This window comes from Xenopus laevis, chromosome 6L (assembly GCF_017654675.1).
Source record: "Xenopus laevis strain J_2021 chromosome 6L, Xenopus_laevis_v10.1, whole genome shotgun sequence".
In the NCBI taxonomy this organism is placed as follows: Eukaryota; Metazoa; Chordata; class Amphibia; order Anura; family Pipidae; genus Xenopus; species Xenopus laevis.
This window is the reverse complement of record NC_054381.1, coordinates 111,466,064-111,487,881: the sequence shown is the minus strand read 5'-3', so window position 1 is coordinate 111,487,881 and position 21,818 is coordinate 111,466,064. Positions and strand designations below refer to the sequence as shown.

Genomic DNA, 21,818 nt, shown 5'->3' with positions numbered 1-21,818 from the left:
TATACAACTTTGCAACAGTGCAGCAAGCCATTGCAACCACTAATACATGTTTCATTAGTAGATGATGGAAAACAAATATGATTCAAAGCGACTTTTAAATATATACATATACTGAAATATTGGTTTTAAATTCGTTTGTAAATGTAATTGCAATTGAAAATGGTATGCAAGTGGCTTTTTATATTCTCTGCATAGCTTGTTCTGACTCCTGAAGCAATGTAGCCGAGCTGACCATTAGGCCTGGAGGAGGACTAACAACTGCTCAGAAGCAGGAATAAGTGCAGTGAACAGAAAGGGAGAGACAATTGCTGCTTTCAATTGCAAAGACATTTACAAATAACTTTATAAAACCATTCGAAATGGATAATAAATGTATATTGGAAAGTTGCTTAGAATTAAATTTTCTTTCACTATACAGAAACAGGTTTTGAGGCAGTGTTCCCTTTTCATCTAAAAGTCATTATACTGTGTCTGGCCAATAAGCAGACAATTTGTACAATTTGGCTTTACCTGTTACCTGCTTTATTTGGGGAGCCAGAGGGAGGTGTAAACCCTACTCTCTTATTATAATTATATATAATGTTTGCCTGTTAATACTGCTGTGATTCTGAGCCACGAGGCAATGTGTCTAAGATGTGTCGATGTGTTTTGTGTTGTTCTTGTGTTTTTACTTTACATATTGCCCCAAATATGCCTTTTATCAATACATTTAAGTCGAAAAGACTTGACCCACATTCATGGCACCATTCTCTTTGGGTACCGGTTGGTTATTATATGCTTTATATTTATTGCACTAGCATATTATGCACTGTTTAACATTATTGCTTAATCATTTACATTTGGGGCTTACAATCTAATTTCCCATGCACCAAATGTAAGGTTTGACCAAAATCCATTAATGTACAAGTATTCGTGTGTTTTGTCAAAACTGGCGCGCCCAAAGTTGAAAGAACAAGCAGAATCAATATAGTTTGTGTCCTGATCAGAATTAAACCCAGAACTCACAAGTTCTAACCCTGAGCATGCATTAACTGAATTAAAGGGGTGGTTCACCTTTAAATTAATTTTAGTATGTTATAAAATGATTAATTTTCAGCAAGTTTTTAATAGGCCTTCATTTTTTCTTTTTCGTAGTTTTTGAATTATTTGCCGCCTTCTGATTCTTTCCATCTTTAAAACGGGGGTCACTGAACCATCTCAAAACAAATGCTCTGTAAGGCTACACATTGATTATTACTACTTTGTATTACTCATCTTTCTATTCAGGCCTCTCCTATTGATATTCTCTTCTGCTACATCATAGGAAAAATTGATTGAAAGATGAACAACCCCGTTATTGAGATTTTTGCCTCCACAATAGAGTGTTCAGGGTTAGTTGGGGTGTGCATACATTTCATAACCAACCAGTAGCTCTGCTTGAATGTGTCACTTGTCAATTTGAATGCAAAACACACCTGGATGTGAGCAGCTCTTCATATAACCCTTTTCTTTTATTGTATGTTCTTCCTTCCATCTCTATCTTTACATTGTGGGGACATTTTAAAGCATTGAGGGTCAATGAAAGGGATTCTCCACCCAAAGAAGAGAAAGGAAATGTAATGCTGAGCGACTCCCTAATGTACATGACTTACACCTTTTCAGTCATTTTAATGTAAACAGAATTGTTATTGAACGCAGCATCTGCCTGATGTTTTACTCTGCACTGCTGGCTCTGACTCCTGGAACAATGTTACAAACCAATTAAGAGATCTGACTCCTGTTACGGTCCAAGAGAAAAACAAAGGAATTGGCAAAAAACACGCTTTCTGCTGCAATTGCTTTTACATTTTAACAAAATGTGTAATGAATGTCTATTGGAAAGTTACTTACAATTAATTACATTGTCTAATACTATACAAAAGTGGCTTTCGGGTAGAGGTCCCCCTAAGGACTTTTAAGTACAACTATAAAAAATAAATAAAAGGAAATTGCTGCACCAGTTGCAGTGCCAAAAACTGTGATCTGCACCAAATACATTTAAATACGGATCTTTTTATATACATCTCTCTGTTGCCCTCTTGTGGTGACATAAGCAGTAAGCACCCATAAAAGCAAATACAATGACTAGTGACTTGCGGGCCGGCCCAATACCTGTGGGTTTACCCGTGAGTCGGGCAGGTTTGTGCTCCTCTTGCAGGTCGTAGGCAAGTTCAGGTTGAGCTCTTCTGTCTGCTTTCCCTGCATACAACATTAGACTACGGCTTCTTGTTTTATAGACTCACACCTGCCCCATCCCTTTTGTGATGTCCTCTGCAGGGTTGGCGTGGGACTATAAATGGAGGGTGGAAGGCAGGTGCGGGTTGAGGTTTTTTTGACCTGCACATAACTAACAGTGACCACAAAGGTATGACAGATATCAGAAACATTTTGGAAGGGTTATCCCAAGAGAAAATAAATATAAAATAGCTGACGCTATGGAAGACAGTTTCTGATGCATAGATTTCCCTTGTCATGATGCTTTTAACACATTTAGTTAAAGGGATCCTGTCATCGGAAAACATGTTTTTTTCAAAATGCATCAGTTAATAGTGCTACTCCAGCAGAATTCTGCACTGAAATCCATTTCTCAAAAGAGCAAACAGATTTTGAAATCTGACATGGGGCTAGACATTTTGTAAATTTCCCAACAATTATCAACCCAAAAATTTCAATGTCCGTGTTGTATTGACGTACAATATTAACCACAGGTTTCACCCAGATGGTTGTGTTTTTCATCTAAGTTGTGTTCCCTGAAACTGAATGTGATAGTCAGACTGTTGTACTTCATGTCTCACCCCAGTGGATATATATGCATGATTATTGTTTTTTCTTTTCTGTCTTATCACTTCAGTGTTTACTTACTGGGCTTATTAACCTAATGTTGAACCAAAATCCTGTTGTTTCAGTAGCAGTGTGTAGCAGTGTATGTAGCAGTGTATGTGGCTTGTGCTGGACATTCCAAACCATGACATGACGATCAGATGTGTAACATGATCAATGCATTGTCAGCACAGTGTTTCCCATTAAGTTTGCAGGTTGTTCTTTCTCCTTGGATGGAATTTTCAGAGAGAGAGAGAGAGAGAGCTGCAAGCTGTCAACCCCTCCATATTAACACCATCTTCTTGATCTCTTCTGTCTGTTCACTGGATTTGTTCATAGTGTGCTCAGATATATTCTAACTCAGTTCCATCATCCTGTCGCATGCTCTCGGCTACTATGATGGGGTGTATGTTTCATAGTAGCAGATAAGGAATGTGTGTCATGGTTTTAGTATTGTTGTTGATGTGTATACATTATTAACATTTCATTATATCATGTGATACATTGAATGATGCTGTTTATTTTAACATTATTCACACACATTGAAAGCAACAGTAACACAAAAAAATGTGTTGCAAAGTAATGAAAATACTATGCACTGTTGCCCTACACTGGTAAAACAGTTTGCTTCAGAATCACTACTATAGTTCATATAAGAAGCTGCTCTGTAGCAATGGCGGAAATTGAAAAAAATTCTATATGGCTCAGGTTAAATAGTGGATAACAGATAACACCATTTTGTTCTACGAGCTTTGAATGGCTGCCCCATTGCTACACAGCAGCTTATTTATATAAACTATAGTAAGCAAACAGTTTTACTAGTGTAGGGCAACACTGCATTATATTTTTATTACTTTACAACACTTTAATTTTTTGATGTTACTGTTTCTTTAAGAAAACAAATGCCAGGATTCTATTACATATAATAACTGTACGTTCATTCCCCCCCCTTCTTCGTTGAAAAGGAGCTGCCAAGTCCTGCGTTAGCTCCAACATTAGAGCCCAGTTTTTCCAGACCAGAGAGACCAGCGAATCGACGCCCGCCTTCCCGATGGGCTTCGTATTCACCATCTGCCTCCAGAGCTCCCTCTAGCGGTGATCTAACATCATGCGACGAACAGGGAATCTAAGACACAAGAGGATGATGAGAAGCAGACACATCTGACACCACATTGCATGTGAAATCAACCATGCAACCCAGTGCGCATCATGCCAGACTCACAGTGCTCCATCTCTGCAAGCGGAGACATGTTTGTATTTTTAAACATGAGGAAATGCAATGTGCAATCACTGAATGTCCAAACCGTGGTCATCAATTGGAACATCTGTTGTGCCTGTATGAGATAACTGTGTTTATGTCCCCATCGCCGCTTATTTCACAAAATGTACAGTGAATATGAAACGTAACACCTACGAAATGAATGCTCTCTTAATTCTCAGTGCTGACTGCCTTTTTATTATTTTTGCACTGTTTTCCTTGTGTTCGTCCTTTTTTTATTATTATTATTATTATTATTATTATTGTCTGTTGTTTAAGTCTTTTGGCAATTTTTTCTCTTCTTTTTTTTTTACTTTTTTTTGTTAGAAAAATACAGAGACATTTTTTTTAGGTCCTTTATATCGTCTGAAGCTTTCATTATAGGAGAAACCATCCTGAGAGCTGGATAGAATTGTACTTAAGAAAAAAAAAAATCTTATCAAGTTGGCTGTATGCAAAAAAAATAAATAAAAAAAATGTCACTTGATAGCTGATCTCAGCACTTTAGTGCATGTACATAATGTAATGAACCATTGTTCATCAGAATGAAGCAGAGTTTTACTGTAATATTGTTGTGTTTTTATGTACTGTAATTTTATCGTTAGGTTTCTTGCACTGACTACAATGGAAATGACTTTTAACTTACTCTCCACCAGCTATGTATGTACAATTATCTGTGAAGTTTCATGGACGTGCCAAGGCATAATGAAATGTAACGGATACCGTCTGATACCGTATGTACAAGGCTTGGAATGAAAAATAAAAATACTTAGCATTTGATGACTTCTTGGCTTGAACTTATTCTAACTGTCATCTAATAATCAACTGGTTTGGGAAGGTCTAATGTTAATATAAGATGTGGACTGGCAAACTACAGGAGGTTCTGTTTGGCAATACACTTGGTTTTAATGCAACCATAGATGCTTCCAAAGCAGGAATTAAAAAATAATATCCTCATATTTTCCAACATGGGGTACTTTTTTTTTATTAGAATACAAAAATTTCAGTGAGTCATGTGACAGAAATGACATCATTAAGCTCCAGGAATTAAAAAATAAGCACTTGCTTTGAGGCCACCGGGAGCAACATCCAAGGGGTTGATGAGCAACATGTTGGGGGCTGGGAGGGTTGGGGATCACTGTGCTAGATACACCAGAAGGGTTTGGAAGTCCTGCATAGTGGAAGATATCTCCTTGTTCTGCCAGAGAGCAGGTTTTGTAGAAATGAAGGTTCTAAACAATATTACTGACTAATTGACCTCTCTGTCATGTGACTTCACAGCCGATCGAGCTACTCTCATACCTGGACGTGTGTTTGTGTAGCCCAATCATTTCTCATGAAGAGCAAATGCTATGACATCTATGGAATTGTCTTCACTCATATTCTATTGTGAACAGTTGTAAGTATGTTACATCTGCATTATTCTAGCCTGAATGCTAGGACTGAGATCGTTTAAGGTTTGGGTGTACCATAAATCCCGGAGTTCCATTTTGCCATTTGAATAAAAGACTGGAATATGACTTCTATTCATATGGCAGAAATTGATCTGCTGGATTCTGAATAGATGAGAAATAAAAGAAAAGATGAGAAATAAAAAGAGGCAATAACGATCTCCCCCATATGAGACACACAAGATGATTTATGCCACAATCAGTTCACTACTGAGATAAGTAGGGATGCACCGAATCCAGGATTCGGTTTGGTATTCGGCCTTTTCCAGCAGGATTCAGATTCGGCCGAATCCTTCTGCCTGTCTGAACCGAATCCAAATCCTAATTTGCATATGCAAATTACTGACAGGAAGGGAAATTGCGTGACTTTTTGTCACAAAACAAGGAAGTAAAAAACGTTTTCCCCTTCCCACCCCTAATTTGCATATGAAAATTAGGGTTCGGTTTGGTATTCGGCCGAATCTTTTGCGAAGGGTTTGGGGGTTCAGCCAAATCCAAATTAGTGGATTCAGTGCATTCCTAGAGATAAGTCCTTGTATGTGGAGTCTGGAGTTGGCACTCAGGGCATACACTGTAGGTCATATCAGTAAGTCATAAATAATCATAAACTGGCAACTGCTCTGAACGGAGTGACTTCTGAATGTTAGGAAACGTTATTCTGTCAATATTGTGATAAAAATTTTGAGAAGTGCCCTACAAATGTTTGGCTCTATCTCTGGGCTGGTAACTAATCCTGAGAAAACGGAAGCTCTCAGCATTAACCTACCCCCTGAGATGATCAAACTTTTATCCATAAACTTTGATATTCACTGGTGTAAATCATATATTACTATCCCGGGAGTTAGGTTTACTGTGTCATATCATCAACTGTATAGGGCTAATTATCCTTACATGTATAAGAAACTTCTCAAAATGTTGGAAGAGTGGGGCAAATACCATATATCATGGATAGGCCGAATAACTGCCGTGAAATTGTCTCTACTCCCGAAACTGTTATACTTATTCCGGGTACTCCCTGTAGATGTCTCTAGGAAAGACCTTGACTTATTTGAGAAACACATCACCTCGTTTATATGGAACGCTAAGCCCCCGAGAGTGAATAGGAAAACACTTGAAAGAAGGCCACAGGATGGTGGATTAGGCCTCCCTAATCTAAGGAAATATTACTTAGCCTCCCAGCTCGCTCAAATCCCTGTACTACACCTACAACACTTACCTCCCCTTTGGGTTGAATTAGAGAACGCCCTAGTACTCCCTTACTCAGCCGAAGCGCTGATCTGGACGCCCCCCTCCAAGCGACCGCAGGTACTAAGCCCTAGCCTACAGCATACCCTGGGGTTATGGGACCAGAATGCTACATTATACAAACTGGTCTCTCTCCATAACCCGGTCGCTCCAATCGTTCGCAACCCATCTTTCCTTCCTGGGTTACAGGCCCGCTCGTTTGGCTGGTGGTCCGCGAATCGGTTACTTAGAGTTTGTAACATTCTCACAGTCAGAGGCCCCTTTTCAATGTCTTATTTGAGAGAGAACTATGATATCCCAGACTCTGAAACCTTTAGGGCTACCCAACTTCTACACTGGGCACAGCAATGTTGGTCTCTGAGGGATCCCAAAGCACCCACTCAAACCTACTTTGAGAGATGGTGCACTAGTCCTTCTACCACCCCTAAGGCTGTCTCTCTACTGTATCGTAATATGATCTCTCCAGCTAATCTCACAGACCTGAATTATATCAAAGCATGGCATAAAGAATTGGAGATTACCTTAGCAGAAAGCGATTGGGTGAAGGCATGGGACAACCTCAAACATAGTTCTAGGAATACCACACTTTCTGAAGCTGGATATAAAGTCCTTTTCAGATGGTACTTGACGCCTGTGAGATTGGCTAGGATACATCATTCTACTCTAGATCACTGCTTCCGTGGTTGCTCATCCTCCGGTACCATGACACATTTGGTGGTCGTGTCCAAGAGTGACTAGGTTTTGGACTCGGGTATACAATATGATTTTCTCTATTATACAGCTTAACCTGATAAAGTCACCATCTGAAGCCCTCCTGGGTGTCCCCCCTCGTGGTGTCCGCTCTCTGAAGCTCAAACTTTTGAACCACATCTTCCTTGCCGCAAGGCAAACTATCGCTAAGTCATGGAAATCCCCCACCATCAATTTTGCAATGTTTAAGAGCAAACTGGACTGGATCTTCATAAATGAGAGACTTTCAGGCATGGCCACTGAGTCTCTTTCTAAAGTTATGAAGATTTGGCAACCTTGGATCTCATATAGGTTTGGTGACTCCATACCTCTTAGTATTGCATCATTGTGAAACCTGTTTCTGTAACTGGTTCTACTGTATCTATAGTACTCTCTACACCATTAACGTATCTGATGCTGCAATTACAAGGCTGTTCTTTGTCCCTTTATCCTTTTTTTTTTCTTTTTCTCCCTTTCCTTTTCTTTCCCCTCTTCTCTATTGAACCTTCCTTTCTATATTTCCAGGTTACTTATTGTTGTACCTTCAATACATCTTTGATGTTTCGGCTCAGTTTCAATGGCCACCCGAATATGCACGTCTGCCCCTCTGTTTTAATCTGTTTGCATTCTACGGGGATCAGCCCCCTTGTTCTTTCTGTTAACTACTGCTCATACGAAGTATTTGGTTCAAGAGGGGTTTCATTGTGTAACTGATTACTACTTTTGTAACTCGGTTTTACTTTCATTGATGTAATTCCTTACGAAATGTCATGTTCTGTATATGCTACTTTTTCTCTGAAAATTTTCATAAATAAAAACATTTAAAAAAATTTTTTTTGAGAAGTAAGCGTAAACGAAATGAAATTAAACTTTCTATCAAAGCCTGCCATGACTTGTACTGTACTTTATTACAGGTATTTGGGGCCTGTTATCTAAAATGGTTGGGACTTGGGGTTTTCTGTATAATGGATCCTTCCATGATTTGTATCTCCAGACCTTATGTCTACTAAAAAAGATTTCAGCATGAATTAATCCCAATAGTATTGTTCTGCTTTAAATAAGGATTAATTATATCTTATTTGGGATCAAGTACAAGCTACTGTTTTATTATTATAGAGAAGAAGGAAATATTTTTTGTAACAATTGAGTTATTTGATTAAAATTGAGCCTATGGGAGATGGCCTTCCCCTAATTTGGAACTTTCTGGATAATGATTTCCGGATAATGGATCCCATTCCTGCAAATGTAAGAATGAAGGTTTCTGGGTGTTTTTGAATGCAAGTGACTTTTTACTGCTCTTGATTTGCATAAAACACTTATATTGTCTGTGGAGTTTGAGATCTTATTTAGCATGTCTTATCTGACCTAATCCGTTTTTATGCTGTACTTATGTATGCAAATCCTACAGCTAAAGCCTTTCAAATTCCTGCATGTAAAGTGCACTGTGTCTGTTAGACACATATAAACCCCATCATAGTAATGACACTGATGAGAGTGTGATGTAATGTGCCAGTCCCCAACTCCTAGAACAGTAAATTATATAGTGAATAAAGTACCCCCTTTTGTAAAATATAGGGATATTATAAGTTACCGAGGAGTTTCATGACCATATAAAAACACGAGGCCGAAGGCCGAGTGTTTTTATACAGGTCATGGAACTCCGAGGTAACTTCTAATATCCTCATATTTTACAACTGGGGGTACTTTATTTATTATAATACACAAATTTCAATGAGTCATGTGACAGAAATGACATCAGAACTCACCGTTTATAACTGATGACATCAGAACTCACCGTTTATAAGGATATAATTTACATGATATTCATTACTTTTGTGTATTATACAATATTATATACTATTTTATAGTGCACTGCAAAATGTCATTGAATTCAGGTGCATAGTGTCTGTGTATATTGCATCAGTTTGTATGCTGTATGCTTGGTTGGTTTGCATTCCTCTGTCTTGATTACTGCTGATGTCATGGAGAAAATGCTGCTCATACTTCCCTTTGTCACTCTACTCAGGAATTATCACGATTGGCTGGAGGGACATGCAGGCTGGCTTGTGATTGGCCTGTTCTGTTTGCTTCGCCAGACGTTAGTATACATTGAAAAAAAACACCAAGACAAATTAAACTTTAAAATCTCAAAGCCTTTATTAAGAATTAACTCGATTTCTGGATTGCTTGATTTCTCCTCCCTGGCTATCTCCTATAAGAAAAGCAGGTAGGAGAAATCGAGTGCCGCACGATGGATCACCAGATCACCTTTTCTAAAGAGGAGCGCAATCAGAGTTTCAGTAAGCTATTTCTTAAAGACTTTTTAAAGTTTAATTTGTCTTGGTGGGTTTTTTTTCAATGTATACTAACGAATTTTACAAATCCGGTCGAGCTGTCAAAAGCGGGACTGTCCAGCTCAAAACGGGACAGTTGGGAGGAATGCAACTGCCATGTTTATTTCACGTCATTTTGGGCGCAATGGGGCATTGAATCTGATGCAATTGCACTTGCTGTGCCAAACCAATTTGCTGAAAGTAATTAAATTGCACATACAATCGATGTAGTTGCCCTGGATGTTTTCAGAATCTATCTGGCACCATTTCTAGTGTTCGACATGTGAGTGATGGGCATGCGCTTTTCTTTAGCCACAACTGCAGTGTAGTCAATGGCCGGAAAGCAGGATTTACAGAAGGCAGGAAGGGCTGAGCAGTAGCAAACACAGCTATACACAAGTGGGAAGAGCACATTTTGATGCAAGTAACTTTAATGAAAGCCGTTTTATGTGCAACTGAGTGTGGGGAGAAAAGAGCAATTTCCCACTGCATTTGCAGTCAGAAACGCGCCCTAATGCTCATTAGTTCATTAGAATGTATTTCATGGTGGTGCAATAGTATAGTAATGCTTAGCAAGTATTTGCAGAGGACTTCACACTGGAGGCAGGAGGGTGTGTGTCACCAGTATTTCATTCCACTTGGGCCTCGTACCAGGGCCAGAACTAGGGGAAGGCACCACAGGCAAGTGACAAGGGCGCAAAGCTTGGGGGGCGCCAGTGCACGGTTACGCACGCGCGTCCTCAGTTGCACACGGTTACGCACATGCGCCCTCGATTGCGCACGGTTACGCACGCGCGTCCTTGATTACGCACGGTTACGCACGCGCGTCCTTGGTTACGCATACGCGCACCATTGCGCACAGCCGTAGCAGGGTCCCGAAGTGGCCCCGGCCAGCTGGGTTACCTGGGGCAACTGACAGGCCGAGCACTGCCTCGTAGAACGATATTTCCTTTGTCATCTTATTTAAACGAGGCTTCCTTTCAGTAAACACAGGTAGAAGTAAATTCAGTTTAGAATGGAACGTACAAGGAAAACGAGGCAATATACGCAAGCAATCGATCTGCATTCCTTACCCTACTTCAAGTACCATACGCGTGTCTATTCACTTATTCTGCAGTCACCCAGTTTGACATTTAAATTGTTTGCTAGGGTCTCCCTCTGCCTAACAACCAGTTAGGGGTTCAAGTGGCAGATTGGAAGATACATAGGAAAGCATTTGAATAAAATCATAAGAGCTGCCATTATTAATAGCAATGCAGAACTAGTTTCAGAGAGAATATCTGGATTTAACAAGCAATACACTTTCTTTTAAACATCTCAGATTAGACACTTCCCTTTTTGTTGGAGCACAAAAATAACTTAAAAAACGGGGTTATTTACTAAAACTTGAATGGCTTATTGACCTAATGCACGCTGCGTCTGCATCCAACAGTCGTGTCGCATCACATCTAATGCTCATTAGTTCATTAGTATGTATTTCATGGTGGTGCAATAGTATAGTAATGCTTAGCAAGTATTTGCAGAGGACTTCAGATTGGAGGCAGGAGGGTGTGTGTCACCAGTATTTCATTCCACTTGGGCCTCGTACCAGGGCCAGAACTAGGGGAAGGCACCACAGGCAAGTGACAAGGGCGCAAAGCTTGGGGGGCGCCAGTGCACGGTTACGCACGCGCGTCCTCAGTTGTGCACGGTTACGCACGCGCGTCCTAGATTACGCACGGTTACGCACACGCGTCCTCGTTTACGCACGGTTACACACGCGCCCTCGATTACGCGCACCATTGCGCACAGCTGCAGCAGGGTTCCGAAGTGGCCCCCGGCCAGCTGGGTTACCTGGGGCAACTGACAGGCCGAGCACTGCCTCGTAGAACGATATTTCCTTTGTCATTTTATTTAAACGAGGCTTCCTTTCAGTAAACACAGGTAGAAGTAAATTCAGTTTAGAATGGAACGTACAAGGAAAACGAGGCAATATACGCAAGCAATCGATCTGCATTCCTTACCCTACTTCAAGTACCATACGCGTGTCTATTCACTTATTCTGCAGTCACCCAGTTTGACATTTAAACTGGTTGCTAGGGTCTTCCTCTGTCTAACAACCAGCTAGGGGTTCAAGTGGCAGATTGGAAGATACATAGGAAAGCATTTGAATAAAATCATAAGAGCTGCCATTATTAATAGCAATGCAGAACTAGTTTCAGAGAGAATATCTGCATTTAACAAGCAATACACTTTCTTTTAAACATCTCAGATAAGACACTTCCCTTTTTGTTGGAGCACAAAAATAACTTAAAAAACAGGGGGTTATTTACTAAAACTTGAATTCATTTTTTTTTATTGAAGTCAACCTTACTCCCATCCACAAATTTTACTCATTTATCAATTCTCGAAAAAATCGGATCGAAAAAACATCAAGAGTCAGAGCAACATAATTGAGAGTCAAATTCGAGTTTTCCTCTTTAAAAACCATAAAAAATCTAGGTTTCCTAAATAGGCCCCTTAGGCTCATATTTATTACAATAAAATATGTGTAAAACACACAACACTTTTCCATGGAGGATGCTAAATAGTTACTTCAGTAATATCAATTGTATTTTTCAGCAGTTCTACATGCTCAGTTTTGCAATGTAAGGTGCTAAATTTCCCACTAGATGCACTGATTTTGCACCGTGAGCAATTGGATTCCAAGCTGTGATGCTGAATTTGCCTTTTGCTTCCGCACACTCCCAGGCAAATCACCCCTATAAATATCTTGCACTGAAGGATACCATGTCAGGCAGCAGTATTAGCAAGGTCAGATTGTCAAAGGGCTGCCATTATTTAAAATACGTAGTTATAGTCAGACTTAGAGACTTAGTTATGATTACTGTACGATTAAATAGCCATTGTGTATCAGTTATGTACATCTGATTAAATATCACATGGGTTCAACAGTATAAATTATTACATAAACAGCCAGTAAGACCATGTAGGCAAATATCCCATGTAACCACTCATTTAGCATATGGCCCTCACACAGATATTTATAATTTACACAGTCATAAAGTTAGTGTCTTTTTATGACATCAGATCCTGTCTGTAGTGACTGACTCATCTACAAGAAAGAAACTATAGGCGTCATTTACTCACCAAGGCACAGTGTGCAAAATATTGTCCTGCACACAGTCCCGGATTTGCAGCAAGGCCGCATAGGCCCGGGCCTAGGGCGGCGAAAAAATAGGGGCGGCATGCCGCCCAGCCGCATTATGGGGACGTGTGCGTCCCCATTCAATTACAGCAGCTGCGCTGGCTTTTTTTCGCCGGCGCGCTGGGAAGGGGTGGTGTAGGTGGGCGATAGGACCGTGCGGCCGCCTGGTCGGACCGCGCGGCCTAGGGGCGGCCGTCAATGAAATCCGGCGCTGCCTGCACAGTTCCTATTGGGAGACCCATACCCAACCTGGAGCTACCAACTCACTGCACCATTTCCCAGACCAGCTACCTGACCCCACCTGGAAGGGGTTAATTTTTTCTGTGGTTTAACTGCGCTTTTTCACATAGTGCCATGGGTATTGCTTATGGTCTAGAGCATGTTGCATTATCAGTAGTATTTTGTAGGCAGTAGCAGTAGTGGCAGCAACAGCAGTAGTTGTAAACCCTGTTTACTAATCACTCAGCCTTCATTACACACACACCAGATAATTGTTTATCAAATGATAATTACCTGCATTAAAGGGGTTGTTCACCTTCCAAACACTTTTTTCAATTTAGTTGTTTTCAAATTGTTCCCCAGAAATAGAGACTTTTTTCAATTACTTCCCATTATTTATTTTTTACCGTTTAAAGTTGAATGTTTGTGTCTCTGGTGTTTCAGTCTGGCAGCTCAGTAATTCAGGCGCAGACTCTGAACTGCTACAATTTTGCAACATCAGTTGATACATTTCTCAGCAGCATCTCTGGAGTATTAGTAACTATTGTATCAATTCTAACAGCTGCCTGTAATGAAACCCAGGGACAAAGATAAGAAATGTATCAACTAAATGTATCAATTTAGAACAGTTTACAGGGTCGGCTACCCCCCCCCTTCCCAGAGCTGCTTCAGAAGGTAAAAAATAACACTTTACACTTCAATATTAGAAAAACGGTCACACATAGCAAATAGAAAGTCATTAGAAAAAGTCGTTATTTCTGGTGATCTATCGGAAAACAACTAGTTGCTTGAAGGTGGTTGCTTTAAAGGGGAAGGAAACCTAGTTGGCGCAAAAACCCTCCCCCCCTCCCGTGTGTTGCCCACCCTCCCTCCATCCCCCTGGCCTACCCGTCCCGCTGGGCAAATGTCCCTTACTTGGTATTTACCCTTCTGCGCAGGTCCAGTCCAGGGAGTTCACAGACGGCATCTTCTACCATGCGATCTTCTTCCTGCTTTGAACGGCGTTTTGGTGCATGCGCAGTAGGAGCAATTCGCCAGTACGGATCTACTCAACTGGTCCTATAAGAAAGGAGAGAAGTATTCTGGATCTTTCATTTGGGCACACATTTGCCCCTAGGCCTCAACCATGAGTTTGATGTTACCTGCTATACCTGAAGAGGTTAAAAATGTTTAGGGTTTTGGGGTGGTGGAGTCTAGAACAAAGAGAGAGCTAACGACGGTTTTAAAAATAATAAGTGCAAAAAAAAAGTGAGTGCAATTTATATATTTTGTGGAATTACACTGTCTTAAAGTGATATATGATGTATGTATTCTATGGTTATTGTTAAATTTAAAATAATATTTGAATCTACAAACAGTGTTATATGTAAAAGAACACAAACACCCCACACAGGTGAATTAACAAAGTAGGGTTAATCCCTCACGGAATTTGATTGGTTTTAAAGAAAATGGGAGGGATTGACAGGGTATAAATCCCGCAGAGTACATGCTGTTCACAGATACACCTATGACTAAGCGCCGGAGGGTGCGAAACGCGTAAGGTGGGCCTGGTGGGGTTGTTTGTAATTGATTTTTTTTTTTTTCAACAATATTTTTATTGTTTCACAAACAAATGCCAAATGTACATCACAACAGTGTGGCAGGTCATCAAAAATAATGTAAACAGTCATGGGCGGTTACAAGTAAAATATCAGTGCACATTGACATCAACTTTGGTTACACAATAATAAAACAGTAAAATCAAAGAGCCACCTAGTCAGGAAATTGCATGGAAAAGACTGGGAAATAGCAAAATAAGTCATCGGAACATTAATACATCACAAAAATACGTTTGTAATTGATTTTTAATGCTAATTTAATAAAACAATATTTTTATGAAAACAAAAGCCTTGGGACAGCTATCTTTGGATAAAGGACTTTTTTATATGTGATCGCCTGAGAACTGGGTCGAGTCCCTTAGGCATAATCAAATGTAAATCAGATGTGGACTCCCAATTGATGTATAATACTCCTAGTATGTGCCTATTTCCCTGATAGAATTCTGCTCCCTCGTAGTCTAATCACGCCCCTACTCGTGCCTGTCCTCGTATGCGTACACTCATTCACACGAGTGCACACACGTTGGCTTTCGTGATGGGGGTGACTTTGCAATGGACTGCTCTGTCACTCCATCTCTATTCATTAGATCTGCCTGCATGTGCTCACACACAGTGAGCGGGAGCAGAGGTCAGCCCAAATACGCAAAAAGGAGGCATCTTCAGGCCGACCTCCGCTGTGTGAGAGATCATGCAGGCAGAAGCAGCTCAGATGAATGGAGTAAGGGCATGCAGCAAAATACACAGCCTGTGAGCAGCAGAGCCTACACTCCGTGTGTCCTTGCCCTAAATTAGTTCTAACTTTTGCAGCATTATCACCATGGAAGGGGGAGTTTCTCTGCCAGCAACACTGGAGTTTGAGTGGGTCAGAGTGCAGAGCTGTTACAATCAATAGTCTGAATTAACCTTCAGTCTAAGGGCTCTTACACATGAGCGTTCTGACCTGCGCTCCCCTGCGTTCCGTTTTTTGGCGTTCAGCCGCAGGGGAGCGCAGAAATAGACGCAAGTCATTATTTGAAATGGGACTGTACTCACTCAGGCGCGTGTAGGCGCCAAACGCAGGTTCAGACAAAACATGCTGCATTTTTCCTGCGTTCGGCGCCTACACGCGCCTGAGTGAGTACAGTCCCATTTCAAATAATGACTTGCGTCTATTTCTGCGCTCCCCTGCCACTGCGCATGCGCCGAATGTCACGAAGTGAAATCGGAAAAGTTCGTGACATTCGGCGCATGCGCAGTAGAGCCGTACCGGTACCTGTTCCTACTGCGCATGCGCCAGAAAACGCCGATCAGAGCAGGAAGAAGACGCGCTTGGGAGAAGATGGCGACTGCGTACTCCGTGGACAGGACCTGCGCAGAGGGGTGAGTAAAAAGTTAGGGGCATTTGCCCAGGGGGACAGGTAGGCCAGGGGGGAGGAGGGAGGGGGGGCAGCACAGGGGAGGGGGGGAGGGGTTTAGCGCCCTGGGGGTTTCCTTCTCCTTTAAGTACCATACGCGTGTCTATTCACTTATTCTGCAGTCACCCAGTTTGACAGTTAAACTGGTTGCTAGGGTCTCCCTCTGTCTAACAACCAGTTAGGGGTTCAAGTGGCAGATTGGAAGATACATAGGAAAGCATTTGAATAAAATCATAAGAGCTGCCATTCTTAATAGCAATGCAGAACTAGTTTCAGAGAGAATATCTGGATTTAACAAGCAATACACTTTCTTTTAAACATCTCAGATAAGACACTTCCCTTTTTGTTGGAGCACAAAAATAACTTAAAAAACAGGGGGTTATTTACTAAAACTTGAATTTATCTTTTTTTATTGAAGTCGACCTTACTACCATCCACAAATTTTACTCATTTATCAATTCTCGAAAAAGACGGATCGAAAAAACATCAAGAGTCAGAGCAACATAATTGAGAGTCAAATTCGAGTTTTCCTCTTTAAAAACCATAAAAAAATCTAGGTTTACTAAATAGGCCCCTTAGGCTCATATTTATTACAATAAAATATGTGTAAAACACACAACACTTTTCCATGGAGGATGCTAAATAGTTACTTCAGTAATATTAATTGTATTTTTCAGCAGTTCTACATGCTCAGTTTTGCAATGTAAGGTGCTAAATTTCCCACTAGATGCACTGATTTTGCACTGTGAGCAATTGGATTCCAAGCTGTGATGCTGAATTTGCCTTTTGCTTCCGCACACTCCCAGGCAAATCACCTCTATAAATATCTTGCACTGAAGGATACCATGTCAGGCAGCAGTATTAGCAAGGTCAGATTGTCAAAGGGCTGCCATTATTTAAAATACGTAGTTATAGTCAGACTTAGAGACTTAGTTATGATTACAGTACGATTAAATAGCCATTGTGTATCAGTTATGTACATCTGATTAAATATCACATGGGTTCAACAGTATAAATTATTACATAAACAGCCAGTAAGACCATGTAGGCAAATATCCCATGTAACCATTTATTTAGCATATGGCCCTCACACAGATATTTATAATTTACACAGTCATAAAGTTAGTGTCTTTTTATGACATCAGATCCTGTCTGTAGTGACTGACTCATCTACAAGAAAGAAACTATAGGCGTCATTTACTCACCAAGGCACAGTGTGCAAAATATTGTCCTGCACAGTTCCTATTGGGAGACCCATACCCAACCTGGAGCTGCCAACTCCCTGCACCATTTCCCAGACCAGCTACCTGACCCCACCTGGAAGGGGTTAATTTTTTCTGTGGTTTAACTGCGCTTTCTCGCATAGTGCCATGGGTATTGCTTATGGTCTAGAGCATGTTGCATTATCAGTAGTATTTTGTAGGCAGTAGCAGTTGTAGTAGCAGCAACAGCAGTAGTAGTAAACCCCGTTTACTAATCACTCAGCCTTCATTACACACACACACCACATAATTGTTTATCAATTGATAATTACCTGCATTAACCCTTTAAGTGCCAGCATAATTTCACATTTTGGTTACGCGAAATGCCAGCCGTTTTTGAAACATTTTGTGCTCTCTCACTTTAGGGGCATTTTCTGAGGGGAAACCTATAGTTTACCTTGGAAAACTATACATTGTTTTTTTCGGTAGAAACTGAGCTTTCTAAATCTGCCTGAGTTTTCATGTATTTCCACCTGTGCAAAAAAATTTATAGTGCTAAATACCAAAAAAAAATGAAAAATTACCATTTTTTATCGTATATCAATTTATACCAGAAAAATATTTCATTTTACGGATGAAAATCCAACTGATTTGTAAAGCCTTATGTCTCTCGAACGTGCCAATACCAGATATGTATAGTTTTAGGGAGATTTAGGATTTCTGTACAGCAAAAACTCCCGGCAGTATATTACTGAATTTTGAAAGCACTAAGGCAGAAAACGGCATGCTTTAGATTCCAAGGCAAAAAATCCTGAAACCGTAGGTTTACCCCAGAAAACCATACATTTTTGAAAAGTACACATTCTGCCGATTACAAAATAGGTAACTATGTCTCTCTACTCCCAACTACCAAACATAAAAGCTTGTCTGAACATAGCGGTTTTTCAAAAAAAAATTCAAAATTCTGAAAAATCATTTCATAGGTTTTATTTTGCTGCTCCGCATATCCCAAACTATATTAGGTACCAAGAAAAAGCACCTGAAATATGATTGCCAGGGTTCCTCCGAACAGTTTGGTGGTCATTGTTCATAAGTTTACCAAAGTATCTGGCATTTATAGGCCCCAAAATGAAGTTAGCGCATACAAACAGTCCCGTAGGTAACTTCATCTAATGAAAAATCAACACATTGACTGCATTTTTGTGGGGTAAAAACACAGAAATATATGTTTACCCCCCAAAACCATACATTTTTGGAAAGTACACATTCTACAGAATCTAAAATGGGTACCCATGCCTTTCTGCTCCAAACTACTGAGTCGCAAGGCTTTCCCAAAGTTGTCGGTTTTGGTGAAATATCTGAAAATTGCCTCAAAGCTTCAACTTTCCAGCATCATATCACCCATGTATCATTATGTACTAAGAAAAAGCACCCTAAATATGATTGCCAGGGTTCCTCCAAACAGTTTGGTGGCCATTGTTCATAGGTTTACCAAAGTATCTGGCATTTAGAGGCCCCAAAATGAAGTTAGTGCATACAAACAGTCCCGTGGGTAACTTCAGCTAATGAAAAATCAACACATTGACTGCATTTTTGTGGGGTTAAAACACAGAAATATATGTTTACCCCCCAAACCCATACATTTTTGGAAAGTACACATTCTACAGAATCTAAAATGGGTACCCATGCCTTATTGCTCCAAACTACTGAGTCGCAAGGCTTTCACAAAATTGACGTTTTTTGTGAAATATCTGAAAATTGCCTCAATGCTTCAACTTTCCAGCATCATATCACCCATGTATCATTACGTATCACAAAAAAACACCCAAATTGTGATTGCCAGGGGTCCTCCAAGCAGTTTGGTGCCCACTGTGCATAGGTTTACCAAAGTATCTGGCATTTAGAGGCCCCAAAATGAAGTTAGCGCATACAAATTGTCCTGTGGGTAACTTCAGCTAATGAAAAATCAACACATTGACTGCATTTTTGTGGGGTAAAAACACAGAAATATATGTTTACCCCCCAACCCCATATATTTTTGAAAAGTACACATTCTACAGAATCTAAAATGGGTACCCATGCCTTTCTGCTCCAAACTACTGAGTCGCAAGGCTTTGCCAAATTTGGCGGTTTTGGTGAAATATCTGAAAATTGCCTCAAAGCTTCAACTTTCCAGCATCGTATTGTCCATGTATCATTACCAGCATAAAGCATCCTAAATATAAACATAGGGGTCTACTAAACAGTTTGATGCCCAATGTGCATAGATATACCAAACTATGTGGCGCACAGAGACCCCCAAATGACAATATGTATAGACATTTTCACGGCTGACGCGCTGGCTGCTGCAATATAACCACCTGGTGTGTGTATTATGCGACATTAGACCACCTAACAGTACAGAGACCCCAGAAAACCATATATTTTCAGAAAGTACACATTCTGACGAATCCAATATGGGTAAATAAGTGTTTCTACTGCAAACTGCCAAACTGCAAAGCAATGCTGAACATAACGGTTTTTATCAAATTTCTGAAAATTGTCACAAAGCTTAAATTTTACCCCATTATATGCCCCACATTTCGTAACTTATCAGCATAAAACATCCTAAATATGAACGCTAGGGGTCTACTGAACACTTTGATGGCCAGTATGCATAGATATACCAAACTATGTGGCGCACAGAGACCCCCAAATGACAATAGTGTATATACATTTTCACAGCTGACGCGCTGGCTGCTGCAATATAAGCACCTGGTGTGTGTATTATGTGACATTAGACCCCCCTAACAGTACAGAGACCCCAGAAAACCATATATTTTCAGAAAGTACACATTCTGACGAATCCAATATGGGTAAATATGTGTTTCTACTGCAAAATGCCAAACTGCAAAGCAATGCTGAACATAACGGTTTTTATCAAATTTCTGAAAATCGTCAGAAAGATTGAATTTTACCCCATTATATGCCCCACATTTCGTAACGTATCAGCATAAAACATCCTAAATATGAACGCCAGGGGTCTACTGAACACTTTGATGCCCAATATGCATAGATATACCAAACTATGTGGCGCACAGAGACCCCCAAATGGATATATAGTAGATAAAATTTACAAGGCAAAACAAAATAAGGCAGTAAAGAGTGAAATGCAAAAAAATCCAATAAAACCACAAAAATCAATGTTTTTTTTCCAGACTAGTGTTATCGGCCGTCAGAATCACAGTTTGAATATTTTAGCTGGGCCAAACAGGTTATACGGCTAGAAACAAGTGAACACAATATATGCAGAGCTGAAAATGCAATAAAATGGCTAAAAATTCAATAAAATGGCTAAAAATGCACCAAAATACCCAAAATTGCAATATAATCACCGAAATAACATACAAAAGGTATTGCACAGTACGGTTAGCGAATATGCTATTCGTAATGGCAATAAAACATTTTTTTCAGCCAAAAAAAGAGACGATGCGATAAGAAAAAAAAAAGCCACAATGCCATGTATGTGCGTGTGCGTATGTACAATTGGTAAATTACATGTTATGTGCGCGTGTGTGCGTGTGCACGTGTGTGTAAGTGCAGTGAGTGTAAGTGACCCCCCCAATCCCCAAAAATGTATGTGTAAGTGTGTGTAAGTGTAAATCTAAGTGTGTATTACTGTAATAAGTGTGTGTTGGTGTGTTTGTGTGTGTAATTGTTGCACTAACCTGAAAAAGTCGCTGGAGACTGTTGCAGACGATCAGGAAGAGCCCCTGGAAGAGATCTGCGATGTGGTTCCTGTCCCTGTGCTGTGGGGGCGGAGATCGACGACGCAGTGCAGGCTGCAGCAGCAGGACACGTAAGTAACACGTGCCTGCTGCTGCTTTTGGGCCCCTGGGCGATCGCGCCCCAGGGGCCACTCGATCCCCTGCTCTGCTCGTTGCCTAGGGGCAGGGGATCGAAGCGGAACGGAGCGAGCGGCTCTAACAACCGCTCCTCCGCTCCAGAACCCGGAAGTGTTGCAGAACGTAGAATCTACGTTCTGTGGCATTTCAAGTTACTTTCCCACAGAACGTAGATTCTACGTTCTGTGGCACTTAAAGGGTTAAAGGGGTTGTTCACCTTCCAAACACTTTTTTCAATTCAGTTGTTTTCAAATTGTTCCCCAGAAATAGAGACTTTTTTCATTCAGTTTCCATTATTTATTTTATACCGTTTTCCCAAAATCTAAGTTTAAACTTGAATGTTCGTGTCTCTGGTGTTTGAGTCTGGCAGCTCAGTAATTCAAACGCAGACTCTAAATTGTTACAATTTTGCAACATTAGTTGATACATTTCTCAGCAGCATCTCTGGAGTATTAAAAAAGTAGAGGTGGCTAAGTGTGG

The 21,818-nt window shown here is 40.4% G+C and overlaps 1 protein-coding gene across 4 annotated transcripts in view; it reads left to right on the top strand.

Annotated features, from left to right (window-relative positions):
- Positions 1 to 4,876, top strand: part of mtcl1.L (microtubule crosslinking factor 1 L homeolog) — a 103,118-nt gene extending 98,242 nt beyond the window's left edge. For 3 of the 4 annotated variants that reach the window (XM_018267899.2, XM_018267898.2, XM_018267900.2), the window contains one exon: positions 3,804 to 4,876. In XM_018267899.2, the coding sequence (XP_018123388.1) occupies positions 3,804 to 3,968 (165 nt within the window). In that variant the 3' untranslated portion in view covers positions 3,969 to 4,876. The remainder of the gene's footprint in view (positions 1 to 3,803) is intronic. The other variant, XM_018267901.2, reaches the window with a different exon arrangement.
- The last annotated feature ends 16,942 nt before the right edge of the window (positions 4,877 to 21,818 follow it).